General features: G+C 41.5%; 1 protein-coding gene and 1 long non-coding RNA gene across 5 annotated transcripts; one reads left to right on the forward strand and one right to left on the reverse strand.

The window, feature by feature from the left end:
• Positions 1 to 61: 61 nt before the first annotated feature.
• ddc (dopa decarboxylase) lies at positions 62 to 19,777 on the reverse strand. Of its 4 annotated transcripts, none has more exons than XM_031576191.2 (14): positions 19,693 to 19,777; positions 17,520 to 17,725; positions 15,960 to 16,073; positions 15,458 to 15,577; positions 13,945 to 14,079; positions 13,294 to 13,437; positions 12,596 to 12,662; positions 12,345 to 12,439; positions 9,799 to 9,866; positions 8,427 to 8,503; positions 6,747 to 6,766; positions 6,308 to 6,406; positions 1,572 to 1,673; positions 62 to 1,353 (listed from the first exon to the last, which is right to left on the reverse strand). In XM_031576191.2, the coding sequence occupies exons 2-14, from the start codon at positions 17,718 to 17,720 to the stop codon at positions 1,153 to 1,155; spliced, it is 1,443 nt and encodes a 480-aa protein (XP_031432051.1). In that variant the 5' UTR covers positions 17,721 to 17,725; positions 19,693 to 19,777; the 3' UTR covers positions 62 to 1,152. The 4 variants fall into 4 exon arrangements, with proteins under 4 accessions (XP_031432051.1, XP_031432050.1, XP_031432052.1 ...); XM_031576190.2 differs by having other exon boundaries at positions 17,520 to 17,728; XM_031576192.2 differs by lacking the exon at positions 19,693 to 19,777 and adding an exon at positions 17,919 to 19,458 and having other exon boundaries at positions 17,520 to 17,728.
• LOC122133270 lies at positions 16,532 to 17,859 on the forward strand. Its single transcript, XR_006152664.1, has 2 exons — positions 16,532 to 16,957; positions 17,506 to 17,859. It is a non-coding gene; the product is annotated as an uncharacterized LOC122133270 (long non-coding RNA).
• Positions 19,778 to 19,990: the final 213 nt, after the last annotated feature.

Genomic DNA, 19,990 nt, shown 5'->3' on the forward strand with positions numbered 1-19,990 from the left:
CTTTCTCTGGAAAATGGCTCTATCAACAGTCTTTCACCAGCATCAAGGACCACACCTTTAACAATGTTACATCATAAGTTTATTGTGTAAACATTTATGTAAACACTAACAGATGTATGCAGTGTGATCCATAGCATTTGGATGGATATCTTATAAGCTTTCACTTTAAACACCAGGTACAATCAAAACAAAACATACATACAAATATAACCTTTTCCATCCTTTGCAAAATCCTAAGCACCTACATCAGCTTTCTTATACACCAAACACACATATAGACACTTTGACGTAGACAGTAAATGACATTCAGTGTGCAATATCACCAACATGAAGACAAATACGTGTTTAAAAATAAATATTTTCACCCGGTTCGATAGACCGTCACTCATGTTATCACATGTAGGTTTGTTTTAACACACACACATTACCACTGACAAATGAAAGATGGCATTGGTTCTTTTTTTTCTTCATATTTTCTAAATATTTTGGTTCTGACAGTATTTGGTTACAACAATGCCAGATTTACAAGACAATTTGTGTCCCATTTGGGTCCCATTTTACTCCCCCCAAACAAGTAAGCATTGCCAGATTTCACCACTAATGTTGAATAGTTCTTCTATTTTTTCTTTGGTATATTGTTAATTAGCTGTGTAGTAACTCTTTTCCAAAAAGTAAAAGATGCTTTTTAGAAGGTTGTTACTATATTTATGGTTTCTCTAGTGGGCATAGACCTTAAACTTTGAAAAAATAATGCATGAAAATTACTTCCAATCTGATTGAGTTTTCTGATATACTAATACCAGTCTAAACCTCAAAACACTGGATATCACTGGTATGTAAATGACACAAAGTATTCAGCTTTGGACATATTCCCTACTTCATGTTAAGTTTCAGCTATCAACAATCTGTCAAATTTATAATACCATAAATATAAGAGGTCAAAGCTTGGGATCTGGGCTTTCCATCATCCTGAACCACAAACACTCATTGTATACTAATTTAAATAGCAATCATTTCTGAAATACATGGACTCACACCTAAATGCACACAAACACACACACACACACACACACACACACAGAGAAAGCAGAGTGGCAGGGTATTGTAAGACAGTATGTGTTTAGTTTAGTGCTGGTTGGTGCCAGCTGATGGTCAGTGTCCCTGCTCCAGCAAAAGCTCTGACGCTAGCTCACGGATGTGGTGCCATGCCACCTTCACGTGCCGTGACTCTGTGGTGCGGGCACAGACGGCAAAACGGAGCACAAAGTTGCCTGCCAGCTGACAAGGGACCAGGTGGATCCTGCGGGCACTGTTGAGCCGCTTTAGCAGAGTTTCATTTAGTTCGTTTGATCCCTGTTGAAGAATGTAAACACTTAAAATGCTGAGAATACATATGATGGCACACATGTACTGTAAGTGTGAATTCAGTAGTCAATCTTAGTTATTATGAAGAACTATGGTTTTTTTATATGATGGCAAATTGACAGAATTCTTTTATTGGTTTAAAATCAATAATTTAACGTATAAAGTGTATCTTAGCTATTGACAGGGCAGTGTTATCCCATTGTTACCTTCAATCTGAAGCAGACAAGGCCCAATACAACATCTGCGCTGATCTCAAAGCGGGGATCATTTCGAACCATGTTCTCAAATTCTTTAGCCAAACGCACATGCTGTAAGAGGAAAGAGTGGTCAACAAAGAACTGCTGTTAAAAAACGTTGGTTTCGGTTACAAAAAACACCTTGAGAAGAATCTAGAATTAGTGGCAGGCTGAGAATCTTTGGATTGTAAAACATAGATGGCCTAGTTACAATTACTCTAGTAATTACTAGTAATTAGGTGTGGGTCAGCTGTTTAAGGATTATGTCTCTAAAAACATTCCAGAAATGCATTGTCCCACTAGGTTTCTCTTTTACCCGCTGTCTCTGGTTCCCTCCCTGTACCTTTCCACACAAGGGTTAAATTAAGGGTACTAAGTGTTGCATTGCATTGTAAGATTATTTCTTTGTCATGTTTGGGTTCATTTGAATGGTCTCAGTCTGAATTATTATACCAGATATAGGACTAAATGAACTGGGTATTTAAGGGGAAGATAGTCAACTATCTGTAGCCAAAGACTCCAGCACTCTACGTGTGTAGCCATCAACCGCTGAACAACCAGGTATGTTCATACTCTCTGAATGTTTGGATGTTTCATATGTTTTCTCTTAGATATTTGTAACTTTAGATTATTCACTTTAGGCTAGTTTGAATGTGTAGCTGAATTAGTAACTTGCACCTGACAAATACATTATGATGCTCTGATCCACTGTGGTTTCTCAAGAAATAATTAACAAGAGAAGTATTGCTCGTTAATGGTGTTCCCGCAACGACTGGCTAGGATTAGTTTCAAACCTAAAAGCAGTGATGTAAGTCTTGAGGTAACCTGCTAGTGACCTGGGTTGGACACGCTGCAGAAGAACTGTTAAACTGTATTATACAGCGGTGCATTGCCATCCAGCCTCTGCATTGGATCGAATGGTTATCATGAGATCGCACAGCAGCCTAGCACTCTTGAGTTCCTGAACCGATTCAGTCTACCATGCTGGTAAGACCTGTGGCAGCACTGAGCTATTATCTAGATCTGGTAACAGGTTGAGTCTGTGGAATTTGCCAAAATCTAGAAATACGGCCAGCTTGGTAGACTTGGTAGCCAGCAATATGAGCGGCACTATTTTTATAATCTTTTTTTTTTAAAGTAAGAGGTCAGATTGTAGGCATCCAAAGAAATTACCCTAGGTCAGCCTACCTAAAGGGTAGCAAAATAACATTTGAAACACAGGCACTAAGGCTGAGTTCCTAATCGAGTGGTGCCAGATTAATTTACCAAGACAGGGTCCTTTAATAAATATTATATTTCAGCAAACGCGCAGAAAGACGAACACGCAGAAACCTTCAGCCACTCCGAGTTCCGCCATTGGTTTGGAAATGGTTTCCTTACATAACTCTAATAAGTGACTTCCATTGCACTGCTGATAACTTTGCTTCCTTTTTCACAGAGAAAGTGGCAGCCATCGGGAAACAGTTCGACCAACTGTCTCCCCCCCCTAAGGGCGCAACCGTCAATGGCTCATCATTTCCTTCTTTCACCCCTCTCAGCGAGAGTGAGGTCTCCAAAATCCTAACAGGTAGCCGTCCAACTACATGCCCGCTGGACCCCATCCCATCCAATATCCTTCAAGCCATATCGCCTGCCGTCTTACCGGCAATAACACAGGTGATTAATGCTTCATTTAATTCTGGAACATTCCCTTCTTCATTTAAAGTGGCTCGGGTAACACCGCTGCTCAAGAAGCCGTCTCTCGATCCCACTCAGGTGGGAAACTATCGACCGGTCTCACTTCTCACGCTCCTATCAAAAACCATTGAGAGGGCAGCTTCCAAACAGGTCACAGAGTTCCTAGCAAGGAACAATCTCCTCGATCCAAACCAGTCTGGATTCAAAAGTGGTCACTCCACCGAAACAGCCCTGTTGTCTGTGACAGAGGCCTTGAAAACAGCTAGAGCAGCAGCTCAATCCTCAGCTCTCGTCCTGCTTGATTTATCAGCTGCGTTTGATACAGTCAACCACCGCATCCTTCTGTCCATACTGTCAAGTATGGGCATTTCTGGCAAGGCGCACTCCTGGTTTGAATCGTACCTCACTGGGCGCTCGTTCAATGTGTCATGGCAAGGTCAGCTGTCTGTACCTCACCACCTTACCACAGGGGTGCCCCAAGGCTCGGTGATGGGACCACTTCTCTTTGCCATTTACACCACTTCGCTGGGCCCTATCATCCGCTCGCATGGTTTTTCCTATCATTGCTATGCCGATGATACTCAACTGTTTCTGTCTTTCCCTCCTGAGGACACCACTGTCTCAGCGCGGATCTCGGACTGTCTTGCTGATATATCCACATGGATGAAAAACCACCACCTTCAGCTGAACCTGGCCAAAACGGAACTGATGGTCTTTCCAGCCAAACAGGCCATCCACCACAACATCAGCATCAATATTGACTCCTTGTCTCTTGTTCCATCCAAAACAGCAAGAAACCTCGGGGTCATTATTGATGACCAACTGACTTTCACGGACCACATTGCCTCTGTCTCTAGGTCCTGCCGCTTTGCGCTATTCAACATCCGCAAAATCAGGCCGTACCTAACCCAGTATGCCACCCAGCTGCTGGTGCAAACCTTGGTGAATTCACGCCTTGATTACTGCAACGCCCTCCTAACGGGCCTGCCGGCTTGCGTGGTGAAACCACTACAAATGATCCAGAACGCGGCGGCGCGTCTGGTGTTCAACCAACCGAAGAGGGCACACGTCACCCCGCTACTCATTGACCTCCACTGGCTGCCTGTAGCTGCTCGCATTAAGTTCAAGTCACTTATGCTTGCCTACAGAGTGCTTGATGGTTCTGCTCCCACCTACCTAAATGCTCTTGTAAGGGCAAATGTTACACCCAGGATGCTGCGCTCTTCTAGTGAGCGTCGTTTGGCACTGCCGTCTGTGCAAGCACGGCAGTCCAGACTATTCTCATTTGTAGTTCCACGTTGGTGGAATGAGCTGCCCAGGACTACCAGAGCAGGGGCGTCCCTCTCTACCTTTAAGAAGCTTTTGAAGACCCAACTCTTCAGAGAGCACTTCCCGTCCTAACTGGCACTTCGACTAGTGCGTAACTTGCAATTACAGCAGTTACACTTCTGCACTCTTTCTTTCTTTTTATTTAATTTTGTTATATTTCTAATGTAAAGTAGTATTTATTTATTGTTACACCAGGTTCTATTGCTCGTAGCTTGAATATTCTCTCCCTTGTACGTCGCTTTGGACAAAAGCGTCTGCTAAATGACTAAATGTAAATGTAAATGTAATGTGCCACAAATAATCCTTACAATGGCCAAGTTCAAGTTCCTGTCAAAACTGTATAGTGACAAAAAACCCTCTGGATGACTATATCTGAAGCCTTAAGACATCATAATGAATTTGATTATATGGGATTTTTTTTTTTTTTACCTATTTTAATCAATTCTACGTAGTGCTGCTTTGACTGCCAAATCGAATGTAACATTATCTAACAGACCATTTCTAACAGAACAGTTCATCATGCAGCCATTGGGGGGCAGTATTATCCTTCACATCCAAGTTCTAAAAATGCCAGCTCAATGTACTGATTCATACATTTCTATTCAGCTAATGGCAAACATTTTCACATTTCATCATTAGCAGATAACTGAATTTGTGAATAACTGACCACTTCCTTTTTCTTATCCCCTCAAGACTGAGGTTGACAAAGAGCTGTGGTTTTTAATAAGGAGTGATTCAAGAACACAGGAGGGGTGCTTGCACAGAGGGATGTAATGCTATGGTTTCATCTTAAACTCTGGATTTATCATCATGTTATTAGCAATTCCTTTTAGAAATGATGAAATGAAATACAGATTGTTACATGCTGGCCTTTCTATCCAGTGGAAAGGCTTGTCATTTCTTTAGACTTAGGACAAGATGTGGTATTGCTGCTACTGCTAATTACTACACTTCTCAAGGACATACTCCCTACTTCATGTTAAGTTTCAGCTATCAACAATCTGTCAAATTTAAAAGGTCAAAGCTGGGGATCTGGGCTTTCCATCATACTGAATCACAAAGACTCATTGTACTGCTAATTACTACATATCTCAAGGACAAGCTGATTAGACAACTGGTCTAATGATTACCCTGTTTATGGAGACTCAGATTGGAGGTGTTTTAGTGCTGTGCATAAACCCAGTTCTGGATTATAAATTTGAGACTGCCTCAGTAGCTTCTGTTCGTTTGGTTACTATTTGGAATAAGGTTTAGTTGATTCAGGTGTTACTGTATTAGATTAATTCATTCTAACCACTGGTTCAGAAATGTTTCCTGCTGTTCCACGCACATGTCCCAAGTAAGCTAGGCAAGCAGACGCTAGCCTAATATGTGTAGGTGTGATACAACTGGTGTTTTGTGCAATAAAAAACTGACTGAAGTCAGCCTTGTTTGTTTGTTGTTTATTTGTTGTTTGTTTGTTTATCAAGCCTGAGATCAGAAATAGCACAAAATAAGAATAAACAGAGAACTGTAAAAGTGTGTGTTGACCAGCCATTTCTGTGTTGATGGGCAAGTCGCTGCACACATTGAGCGCTTGAGTGCACATATAGAGTGAAACAGACCAAGGCCTAATGACTGGCATCCTCGCACTAGAGCCTAATTTAGCATAGAGACAGCCTGGCAAATTTGATTGACAAGAGCCAGTGAATGGCTGTTACCTGACGGATGTAGTCCTGCAGGCCTTTGACTCCATACATGCGGAAGACAAACCACATTTTCAGAGAGCGAAAGCGTCGGCCCAGTGGAATCTGCCAGTGCTGCAGGGATCAGAGAGACACTATTAGAAATGACATGTCTGGCTACTTTATCAGAACACGCGCACAAACACACATTCACAAACGTTGCACCCACAACTACAGACGTCTTAACCCAAAATAGATACACATATATTTATATGAAATGCCCCTTTCTTGAAAATAAACAAAACTGCACAATGTGTCATGAATTGACAGCGTTACTGAATGTGAAAGGTTTCAGATTGCTGTGTACATTTTTAATTCAAATATAAATTTCCATGCTGTGAATGTAACTCATTTTGGTGGAAGCAAAAAAAAACATAAGAGTTTAAACATAAATACTAGAGATTCTGTCACTTACTCTGTAATCTGTGACCAGTCCTGAAAGAAACAGAAGAACAGAAATAAATCATGCCTTGTCAAAGCTGATAATGGACTATTAATTCATTATTTTAAATAGTATGTATCAGACATTTCAATCAATACTTCATGTATCAACAACAGCAAAAAATAACCAGCTAATTTATTTGATATAATTATTGTGTCACTCACTGTAATAATTCTTTCATACAACAAAGGCCATAATTGTATGAAAAACCGCCTGTTTAGGAGGTTATGGTTAAGTGGTTGCATAGGCTATGTTCTTGTACTGTACACAAACCACAGATTGACTGATGTCTGTGCACTGCAGCTAAACAGAGAGAACCCTCTGCTCTCCAGCCCAGGCAATAACCTCTAATCTCATTTGCCTGTTTTGTTTGCTCTCTCTCTCTCTCTTTCTCACTCTACAAGAATATACACTGGCTTTGTCTCTGAGAGCTCAGTAAGGGTCAGCTGCCTGGCAGGTCGTGGGAGGGAAGAGGCTACGTCTTTTGTCTTCCTGTCAGCGCAATTATGGTGAGGCAGCAGGCACAGCTGCAGGCTGGCCGCTACAGAGGCGCTGCTTTTATCTGCATCTCATTCAGGAGCCACAGCGGCAGAGGGATGAGCAGGGATGGAGGAGGAGATCAACTACAGGTACAAGCAGGTGCTTCTCTCGCTACATTCCAGGTAATTCCAAGCTGACAAGCTGAGAGGCAAAATCCTCACAGTCTTTCTTGGTGGTAGCAGTGCATTGCTGACACCAGAAAGATCTTTGCCAACTATTTGCTTCTTCTCTCTTGCTTGTCACACACACACACACACACACACACACACACACACACACACACACACACACACACACACACACACACACACACACACACACACACACACACACACACAGACACACACACACACACACACACACACACCCAATGTATTGTATTTGGGTTCTTGCTCTGGTCAGTGTTTATTTGATCTTTATCACCACTGGGGGGGGGGGGGGGGGGAGTTGGCTTTCAGGTGACTAAGCGGATAGATTCTTGGTTATGACGTGGGCACAAAAGTAATTGCACATATGGACTCTCCACAGGAGGCCAGAAGCACATGCTTTTACCAGCTATCAAATCATTTGGAGCTCACTCCAGTCAGCTAGACTCATGACGCACCATCATTGATTATGTGTAAGCTTTGGACTAGGGTAATTAAAGGAGAAGTCCGCAATTCTGATCCAATAATCCTTTTGTCAAATTCAGGGAATTGCTCCTCACGGACCTCTGGCTGGCTGGCCTGTTCAATGTGTGCGCTAAAAAAAACTCTGGTCTTCGTACACAGTCCTGGCGCTGTAAATGGGGAACTTAACATAGTGTGTCGGACAATTCCAGCCAATCAACAAGTTGTCTCAGAGGCACAGAGGGGAGGGGTGTAATTTCATTGGCTGTTGAGTTCAAATATCAACAGCCTTTCGCCAGAATCGTAGACTCCATCTTTAATATGAGCATTAGGGGGGAAGTGCTCCCTATTATATAGGTAAACCTAAAGTTAGAATACAAACTTAAACTCTTCACTGCGCACCTTTTGTATATAAATTGTGGTGGATTAGTTATAAAAATGATTCATGGTGAATTAGTCATGTAAAAGGTTTTGCCAGTTATTGTGAAGATCATACATGTATTACCTGATTCTTGATGATCATGTTTAAGGTAGACAGGATCCATTTTGAAGGCCCCGATCAGGTCTGATCTCCTCTTCACCCTTTAGATGAGCAAGGGAACATAATATTATGGTATTGCCTGTAAAAGAGTGGGATGGAGAGCACAAATACTGGTGCCCAGAAGCGAAGAAGTGATTTGATAACACATGGCTTGATATGGTTTCCGAATTATTACATGTGACCAGTGGTGAGTACTGAACTAACATGGTATGATGAATTGTTAAACTAACATTGGACCTGCGACTGTTTCACAGGACTGTTGTGCAAAAATCGTACTACGTAAGTTAAAATCATGTTTGTTAGTAGTTCAAACGTACTTGGTTAATGACGCAGTGTAGCACATGGACTGGCACGTTTTAATGAGGGATAAATCACAGATACTTTTGGATATACCTCAATTTCATCTATGAATAATTTTCCGAATTTCTAGGTCACCTAGCAAATTAATTTGTTTACGTAGGCTTACCTTGGAAAATTTCTGTCACCGTTGAATTAACTTTTATAGGTCTTTACATATTTACATTGAGCGTTTGTCTATTGTGGTATTTACAAATGAACACAAAGTCCTTGTCAGATCTGTGGCTCAGTAGGTTAATCTTCATTGGTAGTGGTTCAATTCCTGCATTAAGTAATTCTTTACTGTGCGTATTCATCTTTGTAATCCTCTGTTACTATGTTTTTATGTGTTTGCGAATGTTCGGTTGAACTATGGTTTTGGGAAACACCTGCATCACTTAACGACAGTTCATACTATGTAAGTTACGTAGTTACCTCGATAGTTCAAACTACTGTGTAGGTAGCACCTATGCTTTTGGGAAACACACTCCAAGGTCACTTTTTTATGCAGAAGGAGATTTTTACTTTAGGTAGTAATTTGTCATCTGTCTAAATTTGGAACTCAACAGCACTCATGCAAGCAGTATACTTTTAATTTATTTATTTGTAATGTTAGTAGACAAATAATGTTTTTTTGCCTTTGGAAATATACTAGAGCATATTGAAAAATCACAATTTGATTGGGAAAATATGTGGAAGTAACTTTTGTAATTGCAAAAGTAGGAAATGATTTTCAGGGGGTTAAATACTTTTGGCATTTTGTCTGTCACGTTGTCAACTTGTTCAATTGTAATCATTAATTAGAATATTTATTTTTCTTGCAAGTTACAATACAAAGTCACAACTCAAATCAAAGTCAGGCACATGGCTAGGGTAGTAAGTGTAGTACAGCTGCATGCTGTGTATGAGTTTATAAGACTAATGAGATTCTGATTTTATATTTCATACATCCATTTCATCAATTATAACATCAGAGAGAAAGAAAATGTTGTTTGCTCACCACATTGTAGAGCAGTCAAAGTTGACCAAAAGCCATTTGTGAGGGTTGAAATTGAACGAGTCTGCAAACTGAAAGGGAACAAAAATGACTAGTAGTAAGGTACACAAACCATATTTATATTTATTATACCCATATTTCCATTAAATGGGTAATGGGAGGCTGTGATATTGATGCAGCTGGAGGCATTCTATGGCTTCACTTCTCATCATCTAATTGCTTAACTGTAGGTCATGAGCATCTACCCACATTTAATGACAGACATTGTGTAAAATAATATAATAAGAGAAAATAGAGCAGGTCGCGCTTTCAGAAAAGTATGTATGGGTTGTACCAAGTGCATCACAGTCTAATTCATGGGCAGAAATACCACTGTTTTGTCATGAGGCCGACATCAATTCATTTCCATAAACCACTGTAAATCCTCCACCTCCCCAGTCACCCACGGTGTTCCCCAAGGTTCCGTGCTTGGTCCCCTCCTCTTCATCATTTACAACCTTCCCCTTAGACAAATCATCCGTCGCCACGGCCTCGACTTCCATAGCTACGCTGACGACACCCAACTCTACCTCTCATCTAAGACCATCACCTCAGCCACTCACTCCACTCTCACCATCTGCCTTGCTGATATTAAATCTTGGATGCAACAAAATTTTCTCAAACTCAACTGCAATAAATCTGAAATACTCATTATCGGCCCAAAACACCTCACCCACTCAGCCCAGACTTTCTCCCTCAACATTGACGGCTCCACCATCACCCCCTCCACCCAGGTCCGTAACCTTGGTATCATCTTAAATCCCACCCTCTCTTTCTTACCCCACGCCAACCACGTCACCAAAACCGCCTTCTTCCACCTCAAGAACATTGCACGCCTCCGGCCCTCTCTGTCCTTCGCCACCACCCAAACTCTGATTCATGCCCTCATAACCTCCAGACTGGATTACTGTAACAGCATTCAATATGGCTCCCCAAACACTGTCCTCAATAAACTTCAATATGTCCAAAACTCTGCCGCTCGCCTGCTCACCTCCACCCACCGCTATGAACACATCACCCCGGTCCTCCGAAACCTCCACTGGCTCCCGGTCAAACACAGGATCAACTTTAAAATACTACTCATCACCTTCAAAGCCCTCAATAACCTGGCCCCTTCCTACCTCTCTGACCTCCTCCCCCTCCACGCCCCTACCCGTTGCCTCAGGTCCGCCGGCGCAAACACTCTCAAAACCATCAGGACTAAGCGCCGGACCTGGGGTGACAGGGCCTTTTCTGCTGCTGCACCCTCCCTCTGGAACGACCTCCCTCTCCCCATCCGCCTGGCTCCCAACATAGAACTATTTAAACACTCCCTCAAAACTCACCTGTTCAACCTCGCCTTCACCTGACCATCCCCTGCTCCCTCCCCTCCACTAATAGACTTAGTTGCTACTTTTCTTTTTTTATATAAATTTCTGTTTGTCTATTTTGTCCGACCCTTTTTCTTATATTTTACTGTTGTCTTGTCTTGCTTGGCCTACAATACTTTGGCTATACAAAATTGAATTATTATTATTATTATTTCATGATAACATTTGACATTTTAGCAATGTCAATGTTAATTCTTCTGCTTTTTTTTGCATACACGTGTGCATAGTTCTTCAGTTTAATAATCCCGGTTCACACCGGCATATCTGCTTTTCATCTGTTTGCTGTTCTGCTTTTCAAATATCCTCTCCATCTGCTGCAATAAAAACAGTGGAAGACAAAAGGACAGCACAGACATTATGAGAAGGCTTTCTTTTTGCTGGGTCTATCTTCACTTCCTGGAAACCGTTACTAAGGCAGGACACTTCCGGAGCCTACTGGACACAACTGTAATTCAAGTAAAAGATAATGGCTAGGTCTTTTCTCTATACAGATGAGCCCTATTCACCACCATTGCTTGAACTCATGCTGACAATAAACAGTGATATTTCCGCTTGTGACTTATCTAAAGGTCTGCTGGTGCCTCAGGAAATTACTTTACCCTTATCACACTAGCAATACTGCACAGCAGGAGCAGGAGAGGCTTTGAAATTCAATGGAAGATTAAGAATGTCTAATTTTGCACAGATTTCTAAACACATCACTCACCCTGTGAACCCCTCTCCTGACATTTAAATGCTGCTCTGTCCATGCAAGTGCAGACAGCCCCTGTAAGCCTCAGAGCATGCTGAGCCTTTCTTTGTATTTGTTTATGAGGATGGATTCAATGGAATATACATCTTTGCAAATAGTTCTATATAGATATACATGTACGTATATTACATTTTGTTAATTATTCAGTCTGAACTACCCTTTACAGTGTCTAACACATTTGATATATTTGTTTTATACAGGAGTTACAGTATATATATATATGAAATACTCTGAAAGACTTCAGCAGGAAAAGGAAGAAAATATTTGTTTGGCCATAAACTATACACTGGACACACCACTGCTAGTGGAACCTTTACCATTTAAAAAAATGCGTGTCTTATGCGTGTCTTATGCGTGTCATTATGTGTGTGATGTGCTGCTGTTGTTACCTCAATACCATCCAGAAGGGGCCTGAATTCTGGACAGATGAATGAGCTCCCGGCGTAGGCGGCATCAATATGCATCCACATGTTCTCTGCATTACCTGGGCCAGAGGGTGTGAATCCAAGTGTTAATCCTAGAACCTCACCAGGCATTTGATGTGTATATATGTATTCCTAGGTATCACTTATGTAAAGACATACTTTGTAGATTAGCTACCCCACAGACACAGGTAATATGACAGAAATGTAATGCTCACAAATAGGTCCCAGCTCTGTGATGTGATCAAAAGCACACGATGGAGTCGTCCCCAGTGTGGCACAGAACTGCAAATACAGAGTAGTGAACAAATGAGTTAATGCATGTGAAACATTTCAGAACGTTTTTGTATTTGCTTTTGTCTTTTGAAGCAAAAAATAAATAAGGAAAATAATTCCATGCCATATGTACTGTAGAATGGTTCCTGGTTTCATTTGACTCTGGCAATGTCAGTATTGTTTCGGTGAATATGCTAAAATATTTCACATTTTTAAATAGTTTTTATGTACCAAACACAAAGTTACACAGGCCTGTCCACCAGGGTTTAAGACTAGATGGTGACTTCATGATTCATTTATGACGGCGAGAAAGCCTTAACTTATTATATTAGTGGTCAGATAGGCCTCAGGCAACAGTTTCAGAGGGAGAGTAGAGGGTGATGTGATTATGTCTTAAACACAGCAACAGAGTCTGGATGACCTCTTACTCCAGTCATGCAAAGTCCTCTCTAACACTGGCAAGGTTGCTTGGTTTACGATCACATTTGTGGAAAAAGTCACTGAATATAGAAGCAACAGAATTGGACACTCACCTAAATCAGGAAATGAGCAGTCCCCCCCCCCCAAACGAAAACATGCAAAGTAGTGATCTTGACTATCAAGAGCCATCGGCAGCTAATGAGAACTCTTGCTCACTCACAAAGGAGGGTATAAGGCCAGCCTTCTTGTCCTCTTCAATGATCCTTCTCAAAGCCTCTCCCCCAATTGCAAATTTTTCATCAGTAGGAACCTTACGCATCCTCATGCCTCCAATTAGACCAGCTCGCTCGACAGAGGAGTGCGCCTGCATGAGAAAACCACGTCATGGTCAATACACCAGTGTTAGAGTACGGAAAGGCTTAAACAACAGAAAGGAAAAGACTGAAAGATCATTTTGGTCCGTTTGGTGCACCTACACAGAATGATATAGACGGGTTACAGGTGTAACTGGTTGCAAGGCTGTTCACAGCCTTCTACTCCAGCTGATGTTTTTTGGTTTGATGGATTTTGTCGTCATGTGAGTACAGAGTTATTCCACAACAGATAGATGAAGCAAAAGGTTTTATTGTGCATTGAACAGCACAGTGTGAGTGGGTGTCAATTAAATGTCCCTCCAAAAAACAATACTGATATTAATTTCCATTCTGGTATATTTGGATGTGTACTTGCCCTCTAAACTCCTCTTAACTACATTAATTAATTTAGCAGGTTATCTTTCATGCAACCATGCATTACAGTCAGAACTGTTTAGAGTAAATATATGTTTTGTGAAGAGCTCTATGTTTGTAGTAGACTAGTGCTGAGATCTCACCTGATCTGAAGTGTAGGCCACCAGTTTGGAGATAATCTCAGCCTCAGTGCGCTCAGGCTGATCAGCTAGGATCAGTTGGACCTTCCTGCGCCGAGCGGCAAGTAGGGCCACCAGCGTGGCTTCACTGGCACTGCCCTGAATTCACACGGAGAATATTAGAAGGTTAGTCATTAAAGCATGTACGTCAAGATTTAAATGTACAGTTCTGTTCTGTTTCTGAGAATATTTGTGGCTAATTCAATTCAATTCAATTCAATTCAATTCAATTCAATTCAATTCAATTCAATTTTATTTATATTGCGCCAAAATGTGAAAACATGAAATGGTCTCAAGGCGCTTTACAGAGCCCAGTGCCTGGATCATTCATCATCTAATCATTTCTTTGTAGCTTCACAAAACGTTACACCAGAAACAATCAAGTCAGTTTCAATGGCAGGTGTATTAGCGCAAACACTTTTGTTTGGGGGTGGGGGTTGTGACAGAGGGGCACATCTGTACGTGTTACACCTTCTGTATATTCTTTCATAGCCATCTCATCTTCAATTTATGTTTCAAATACATGTTGTCAAATGTCAATAAAATCCCCTTCAGTTTTGTTTGTCTCACCTTTTAATTTATTCAAACAAGCTTTGCTCTATAATAAGCAAAGGCTTCAAAATGACAAAAGGGGGCTCATTAGTCTTGCAAGCTAGTGTCATTTGTTGCCATGGCAAGGACCCTCGGTAAGTGAGGCAGACATGTAGTACACAGAGGAGGAGGAGGAGGAGGAGAGGCAGAGGCCACGCTGAAGAGGAATAAACTGATCTGTCATCATCACACCACAGCTGCATGGCGGTGTTCACTGGCCAATAATGAATGGGAAACTGCCCTTGTCACGATATGCTCCGCCACCATTTGCTTTTGATCGACAGGTTAAAAGGCAATTTCCTGCCATTTTTCCAGGCATGGTGACGCTAGAGGGTAGCAATCAATGACAAACTGTGGCTATACAACGAATTACATTACTTGTTTGTTTTTCCCAATCTCTCTATTGTTGGCTGCATGTTTGAAGCAAGGGAAGGATATCATTCTGCCAAACAAAAGAAAAATCACTGGACCAGCTTTCAGACTTCAGTGATTTGTTTCACTGTCATTATCCACACAAAAACCTGTCATGTTATTTCAAGTGCATGGAGACAACAAACAAAAACCTGAATATAATGAGCAGCAACACAACCACTGTGGAATCACTGAAATGTTCCTTTCATTTTGTAGAGCAGTAGCCCATCAATCCATGAGCAATCGTCTTGTCAGTTACGCTATCTGATGTAATATCGGTGTAGAACCCAGTTAGATGTTTATGGTGCCATCAATAGCGTAATCTGAGATCAAGTGTTTACCTTAGCTTAAATTTGAGTGTGAATGTGCCGTGAATCTCTCTGGCCCTGTTACCGTACATGATTATTAAATCAATAAATTGAACACATCCATCAGCGTCTCACTTTGACTGGTAAATGTTAATGGTTCAGCTCACCTGTATGACTCCGCCCCCCTTTCCAGTGGTGCCAGCTATGAAGTCCTCCGGCAGGTTCAGCATCTTCCCCAGCCAATCCAGCATCACTGTCTCCAATTCAGTGCAGGCTGGACTGGCAGCCTAGAGAATAAAAATGGCCACACGCTTAACTCACTGATATTCCGATAGCAGCTTTCTCAGTATTTGATTCTATATTTTGTTGTGTTTGCTTACTCTGGTTGTACAGCAATGTCAACGTGAGTTGTTTTTAAATGTGATTCATAAATACATTTGACTTGACTTGACTTTGACTTTCTAGGTAGTCTGCACTCTAAGCTGTTTGTGTGTAAGCATGTATCTACTTTGTGTGTGTATGTGTCTAAATTCAAACACTGTGTTCATGTAATTGCAAGTGTACATGACAGCTATTTCAGTATTTTTGCCACTCTATGACTATTTAACAGCACAAATGGCAGATAAAAAATGCACCAACCACAAAGAAACAAAGACGTATTTGTCATACCCAGGAAAAGCCGATGCAGCCAATAGCGCCAGACAGCATGTCAGCCAGCATTGCCGGATATGAGCTGGCTGTGGGGAAGTAAGCGTAAAAATATGGACTGTGCCAGTGGGTTACCTATGAGGCAGAAGGATTTTCCTCAGTATAAAGTCACAGAAAATGTGCAGTATGAAAATGAAAAAAAGAAACACTAGGATTAAACAGAGTGTAGGCCACCAGTTTGGAAATGATCTCCAAATGATCTGGTGTCCCTACTTGCCGCTCGGCGCAGGAAGGTCCAACTGATCCTAGCTGAGCAGCCTGAGCGCACTGAGGCTGAGATCATTTACAAACTGGTGGCCTACACTTCAGATCAGGTGAGATCTCAGCACTAGTCTACTACAAACATGGAGCTCTTCACTAAATATATATTTACTCTTAACAGTTCTGACTCTGACTAAACTACTGTCATCTGATTCCTGTCATGTACTCTCTCACTCTCTCTACCTAGCAAAACATTGGCCTCTACACTGGAACAAAACATTTTCAATTAACCTATTTTTTCACGAGGTGTTTCCCAGTACAAAGAGGTGCCATGGCAGCCCATGCACTACAATAACAGTGGTATGGAAATCTTTGTTTATGTTTTTGGTGTTGTCACATCTCTTAATAATGAATTAATCTACTAAACTGGAGAACAATACAAAATGTATTTTCCGCAAATTTGTCTCTGCCATGGAAGACAACAACATACTGATAATGTACAGCTAAAAGACATAATTCTTTCTGAAGGATAATTGCTCACATCTTTGTTCAATTCCATTTCTGTTCTGTTATGGCTGCAGCTTGCATGCACACAAACAACATTTCACCTAGTGACTTGGCAGGGTCCAATAGAATTAATCATTGCAGAGGGGGGGGAGAGAGAGAGAGAGAGAGAGAGAGGGAGGGAGAGGGAGAGGGAGAGAGAGAGAGGCCTGAGGCAGTCTATAGCTCTGCCTTCCTTGCAGGATTTTCCAGGGGTGAGTCACTCATTAACTTACGTATCTTAAATCACTTACAAAGAGGTGTTGGGGGGAAAATTCATTTTAGACAGTCAAACGGAATAAATGGAATGAAAAGGAATAAAACGGAACACTTTATGACTGGATGAAAATAATTTATTAGGAGGTCATGAGTCAAGAGTCTATGACTGTGATAGTTTGATAGTATTATTGTGCAGTCAAATGAAAGGCTCTGAAGTTCAGATATTTCACGATAAAAAAGCTAATTATGCAATAGGCCTTATGAACTTTGAACATTTAGGATACATGTGTAGTAGAAGACTGGGGCACAGCAGCTGGATAAATCATTTATCCAACAGGATAAATCTAACCAAATAAAGTCTTTAGTGACTTTAAGATCTCGCCACAGCAAATAGGCTTAACATTCTAGCATATTTAAAGCAAAATTACTTTAAGGATATGGTCAGCTATCAGATATATGGACTTTCATCGTCATCACCAGCAACTCAAATGCTGAAATGTGACCTGCCGTATGGATGTTCTCGTTTTTCAACATGATTCAACAGGTATCCGTTCTTACCCCAGGCATGATGACTCTCTCGATGTCCTTGACCACATCGTCATAGGTGTCGGGGTCCTCAGGAGCCTCTTGTGGGATCAGACACCTAAGGTAGCCTGGTTCCACATCTGGGTAGACCTGCCTCTGCTCAATGTTCTCCATATAATCTGCAATGAAGTCCACCATCTCTTTCCCACGTCTCCGGAACTCGGTTGCATCCATCTCCACTGCTAATACACAATGACACATGTGGAACAGGTTAAAACAGCTTTCAGGTGTTTCAGGACTTCGGTGGCGACGTTCCATAATGTAAGAAATTAACTCAATGAATGCTTTCAAATAAAAAAAAATTATGCATTTAGTGTGGAATCCGCATGCACATTTGTATCCATGGCAATGCTAAGGACACAAACATCTTACCTTATTCCAGTCAGCTCCATTCAGCATGCGTGCTGAATATTTTTAAATGTTTTTTAAACGTTTTAGCTCAGGTAGGCTATAGCTTACTCAGGTAGGCCTAACAGTAATGTTCAGTCTACTGCCGAACCTGGAAAGAGCTCTTTGTTTCAAATGGGGTGTGAATTATAATGTCCAGCTCATCATTACTTCGGGTATACATACATAAGTCTACATTTTGAGTAGACTGTGTGTGTCAGCCTATGCCCCCTTTGAGCCAGTGTGATTACAAAGGCCTCTAATCCTTTCTCCCTGCCCCGGATTCACCAGCGTAAACACTTTCTGCGTCTAATCCAATGTAATGCACACTAATACAGGTGAGTGATGGGTCCTTCCAGGTCTAGGCTTCAAAACACCCTCATGCCGTGAATCCTCATGTTGGGCATGTGTACAAAGCCCTATACGTTCAGACAACAAAATCTTTGCACAATCCAAAACGAAAGGAAAAAACTCGACAGCTATCCCCTCCCATAATAATCACATTCTAAACGTGCTGAAATATTACAACACATGATGCTGTGGTGTAGTCTATTATTATATCGGTCAGATATATTCTAGTAGTAGGCTGTTTACTTTGAGTTTTCCTATAGGTTAAGAAAATCACCTGACAGCCCTCGGAAGGCTCTTACGATGAATAAGACCGCATTAATACATTCTGAACTTTGCATAAAGTTGTTCAAAAGCACAAAAAGCAGATGTTCCACCGCCTTGCAGATTGTGATATGGATCCCACAGCTGTAACCAGCGCCAAACGGTAACACTTCTGTTCAGGTTATGTATTATGTCGAGTAATCTGTGCTACAGACCAAGTGGCAATTTCGTTAGACACGGTGTAGTGACCGAAAGCCGTCTTGGGGTTACAATAACCTGATTAAAACTGTCGTTCAGATAAACTTCACAACTGCTCCCCGAAACAGTGCATGTGTTGAATGCTATCAGGTTTGAAACTATGGCTGATATGAAACGGGGACTACAGACATATTGGCGAGGTATGCAGGTGACTTTTCCATTTAAGTCTCGGATTAAAAGTAAATTGCTTGGTGAGGAGAAATTACTGTGGCGAACTTTGGAAAATTTCAGCTATGGGTGAAATAGTTCAGTGTTAAATGTTTTTTTTTTCTTTACCCCAATCACTTCACTACCTATAGCCCATACCTTTATACTGTAGTCCAAAGATCGTATAATGTATACCTAAGATCTTTTTCGAACCGTCTATGTTGGTTTTACGACTTGCCTTGGAATTCTCCCTAATTGTCGAGAGAGTAATTATAAAATGATATTTATATAATATTTGTTGTTGCCTAATATTATAATGTTTAGTTGCTCCTGAACAAATAAATAAAACGCAACCTCCCACATCCAGTCATGACATTACCAATTCGTTTCTAGCGCCAAACACAGGTACAATGACCTTCTTTCTGGCTCGCGCTCATGTGCGTTTTCTGTGGACGCTGAACATGGCTAATAAGCTCATCATTCAACAAGTGCTACCTATCTCTCTCCACCCCCCCCCCCCCCACACACACACAGGCACACCGAGTCATGTTAGTACACTGTATCTTTCTAAGGTTATACACAGACACACTCTATCTTCCACAATAATTATTCAGGAGATCTCCCTTGTCACAACCAAATAGCCTAAAAACAGAGCAAATAAATTGACACACAGAGATACACTAAGAGTAAGTGCCTGCCCACCTCAGGAGGATTAGGTAAGGTGAGGATGGAGGGTACTTACACTGTCAAGCACTGGACCGTCCTCCGCTCTGTCGTCAGTCCCTATCTCACACTTTCACTCCAAGAGGCAGACTCAGCAGCGTGATGGGGAGCAAGAGAGGCAGACAGAGCCTTTATCAGCTGGAGTCAGCCAATGGAAGGGTGGCTCTTAGCCAGAGAGTGGCGTGTGCAAGCCGGAAGGGTTGATTCACAATAGGGTTAATGAGATCATTCTCACTTTCCATGCACAGGGCTCTTAGGAGCAATTCAGGAGGATTTTTGTCTTGTTTGATCACAGGTTGGATTGACAAATTTGACCA

The sequence above is a fragment of the Clupea harengus genome, chromosome 11 (assembly GCF_900700415.2).
Source record: "Clupea harengus chromosome 11, Ch_v2.0.2, whole genome shotgun sequence".
Classification (NCBI taxonomy): Eukaryota; Metazoa; Chordata; class Actinopteri; order Clupeiformes; family Clupeidae; genus Clupea; species Clupea harengus.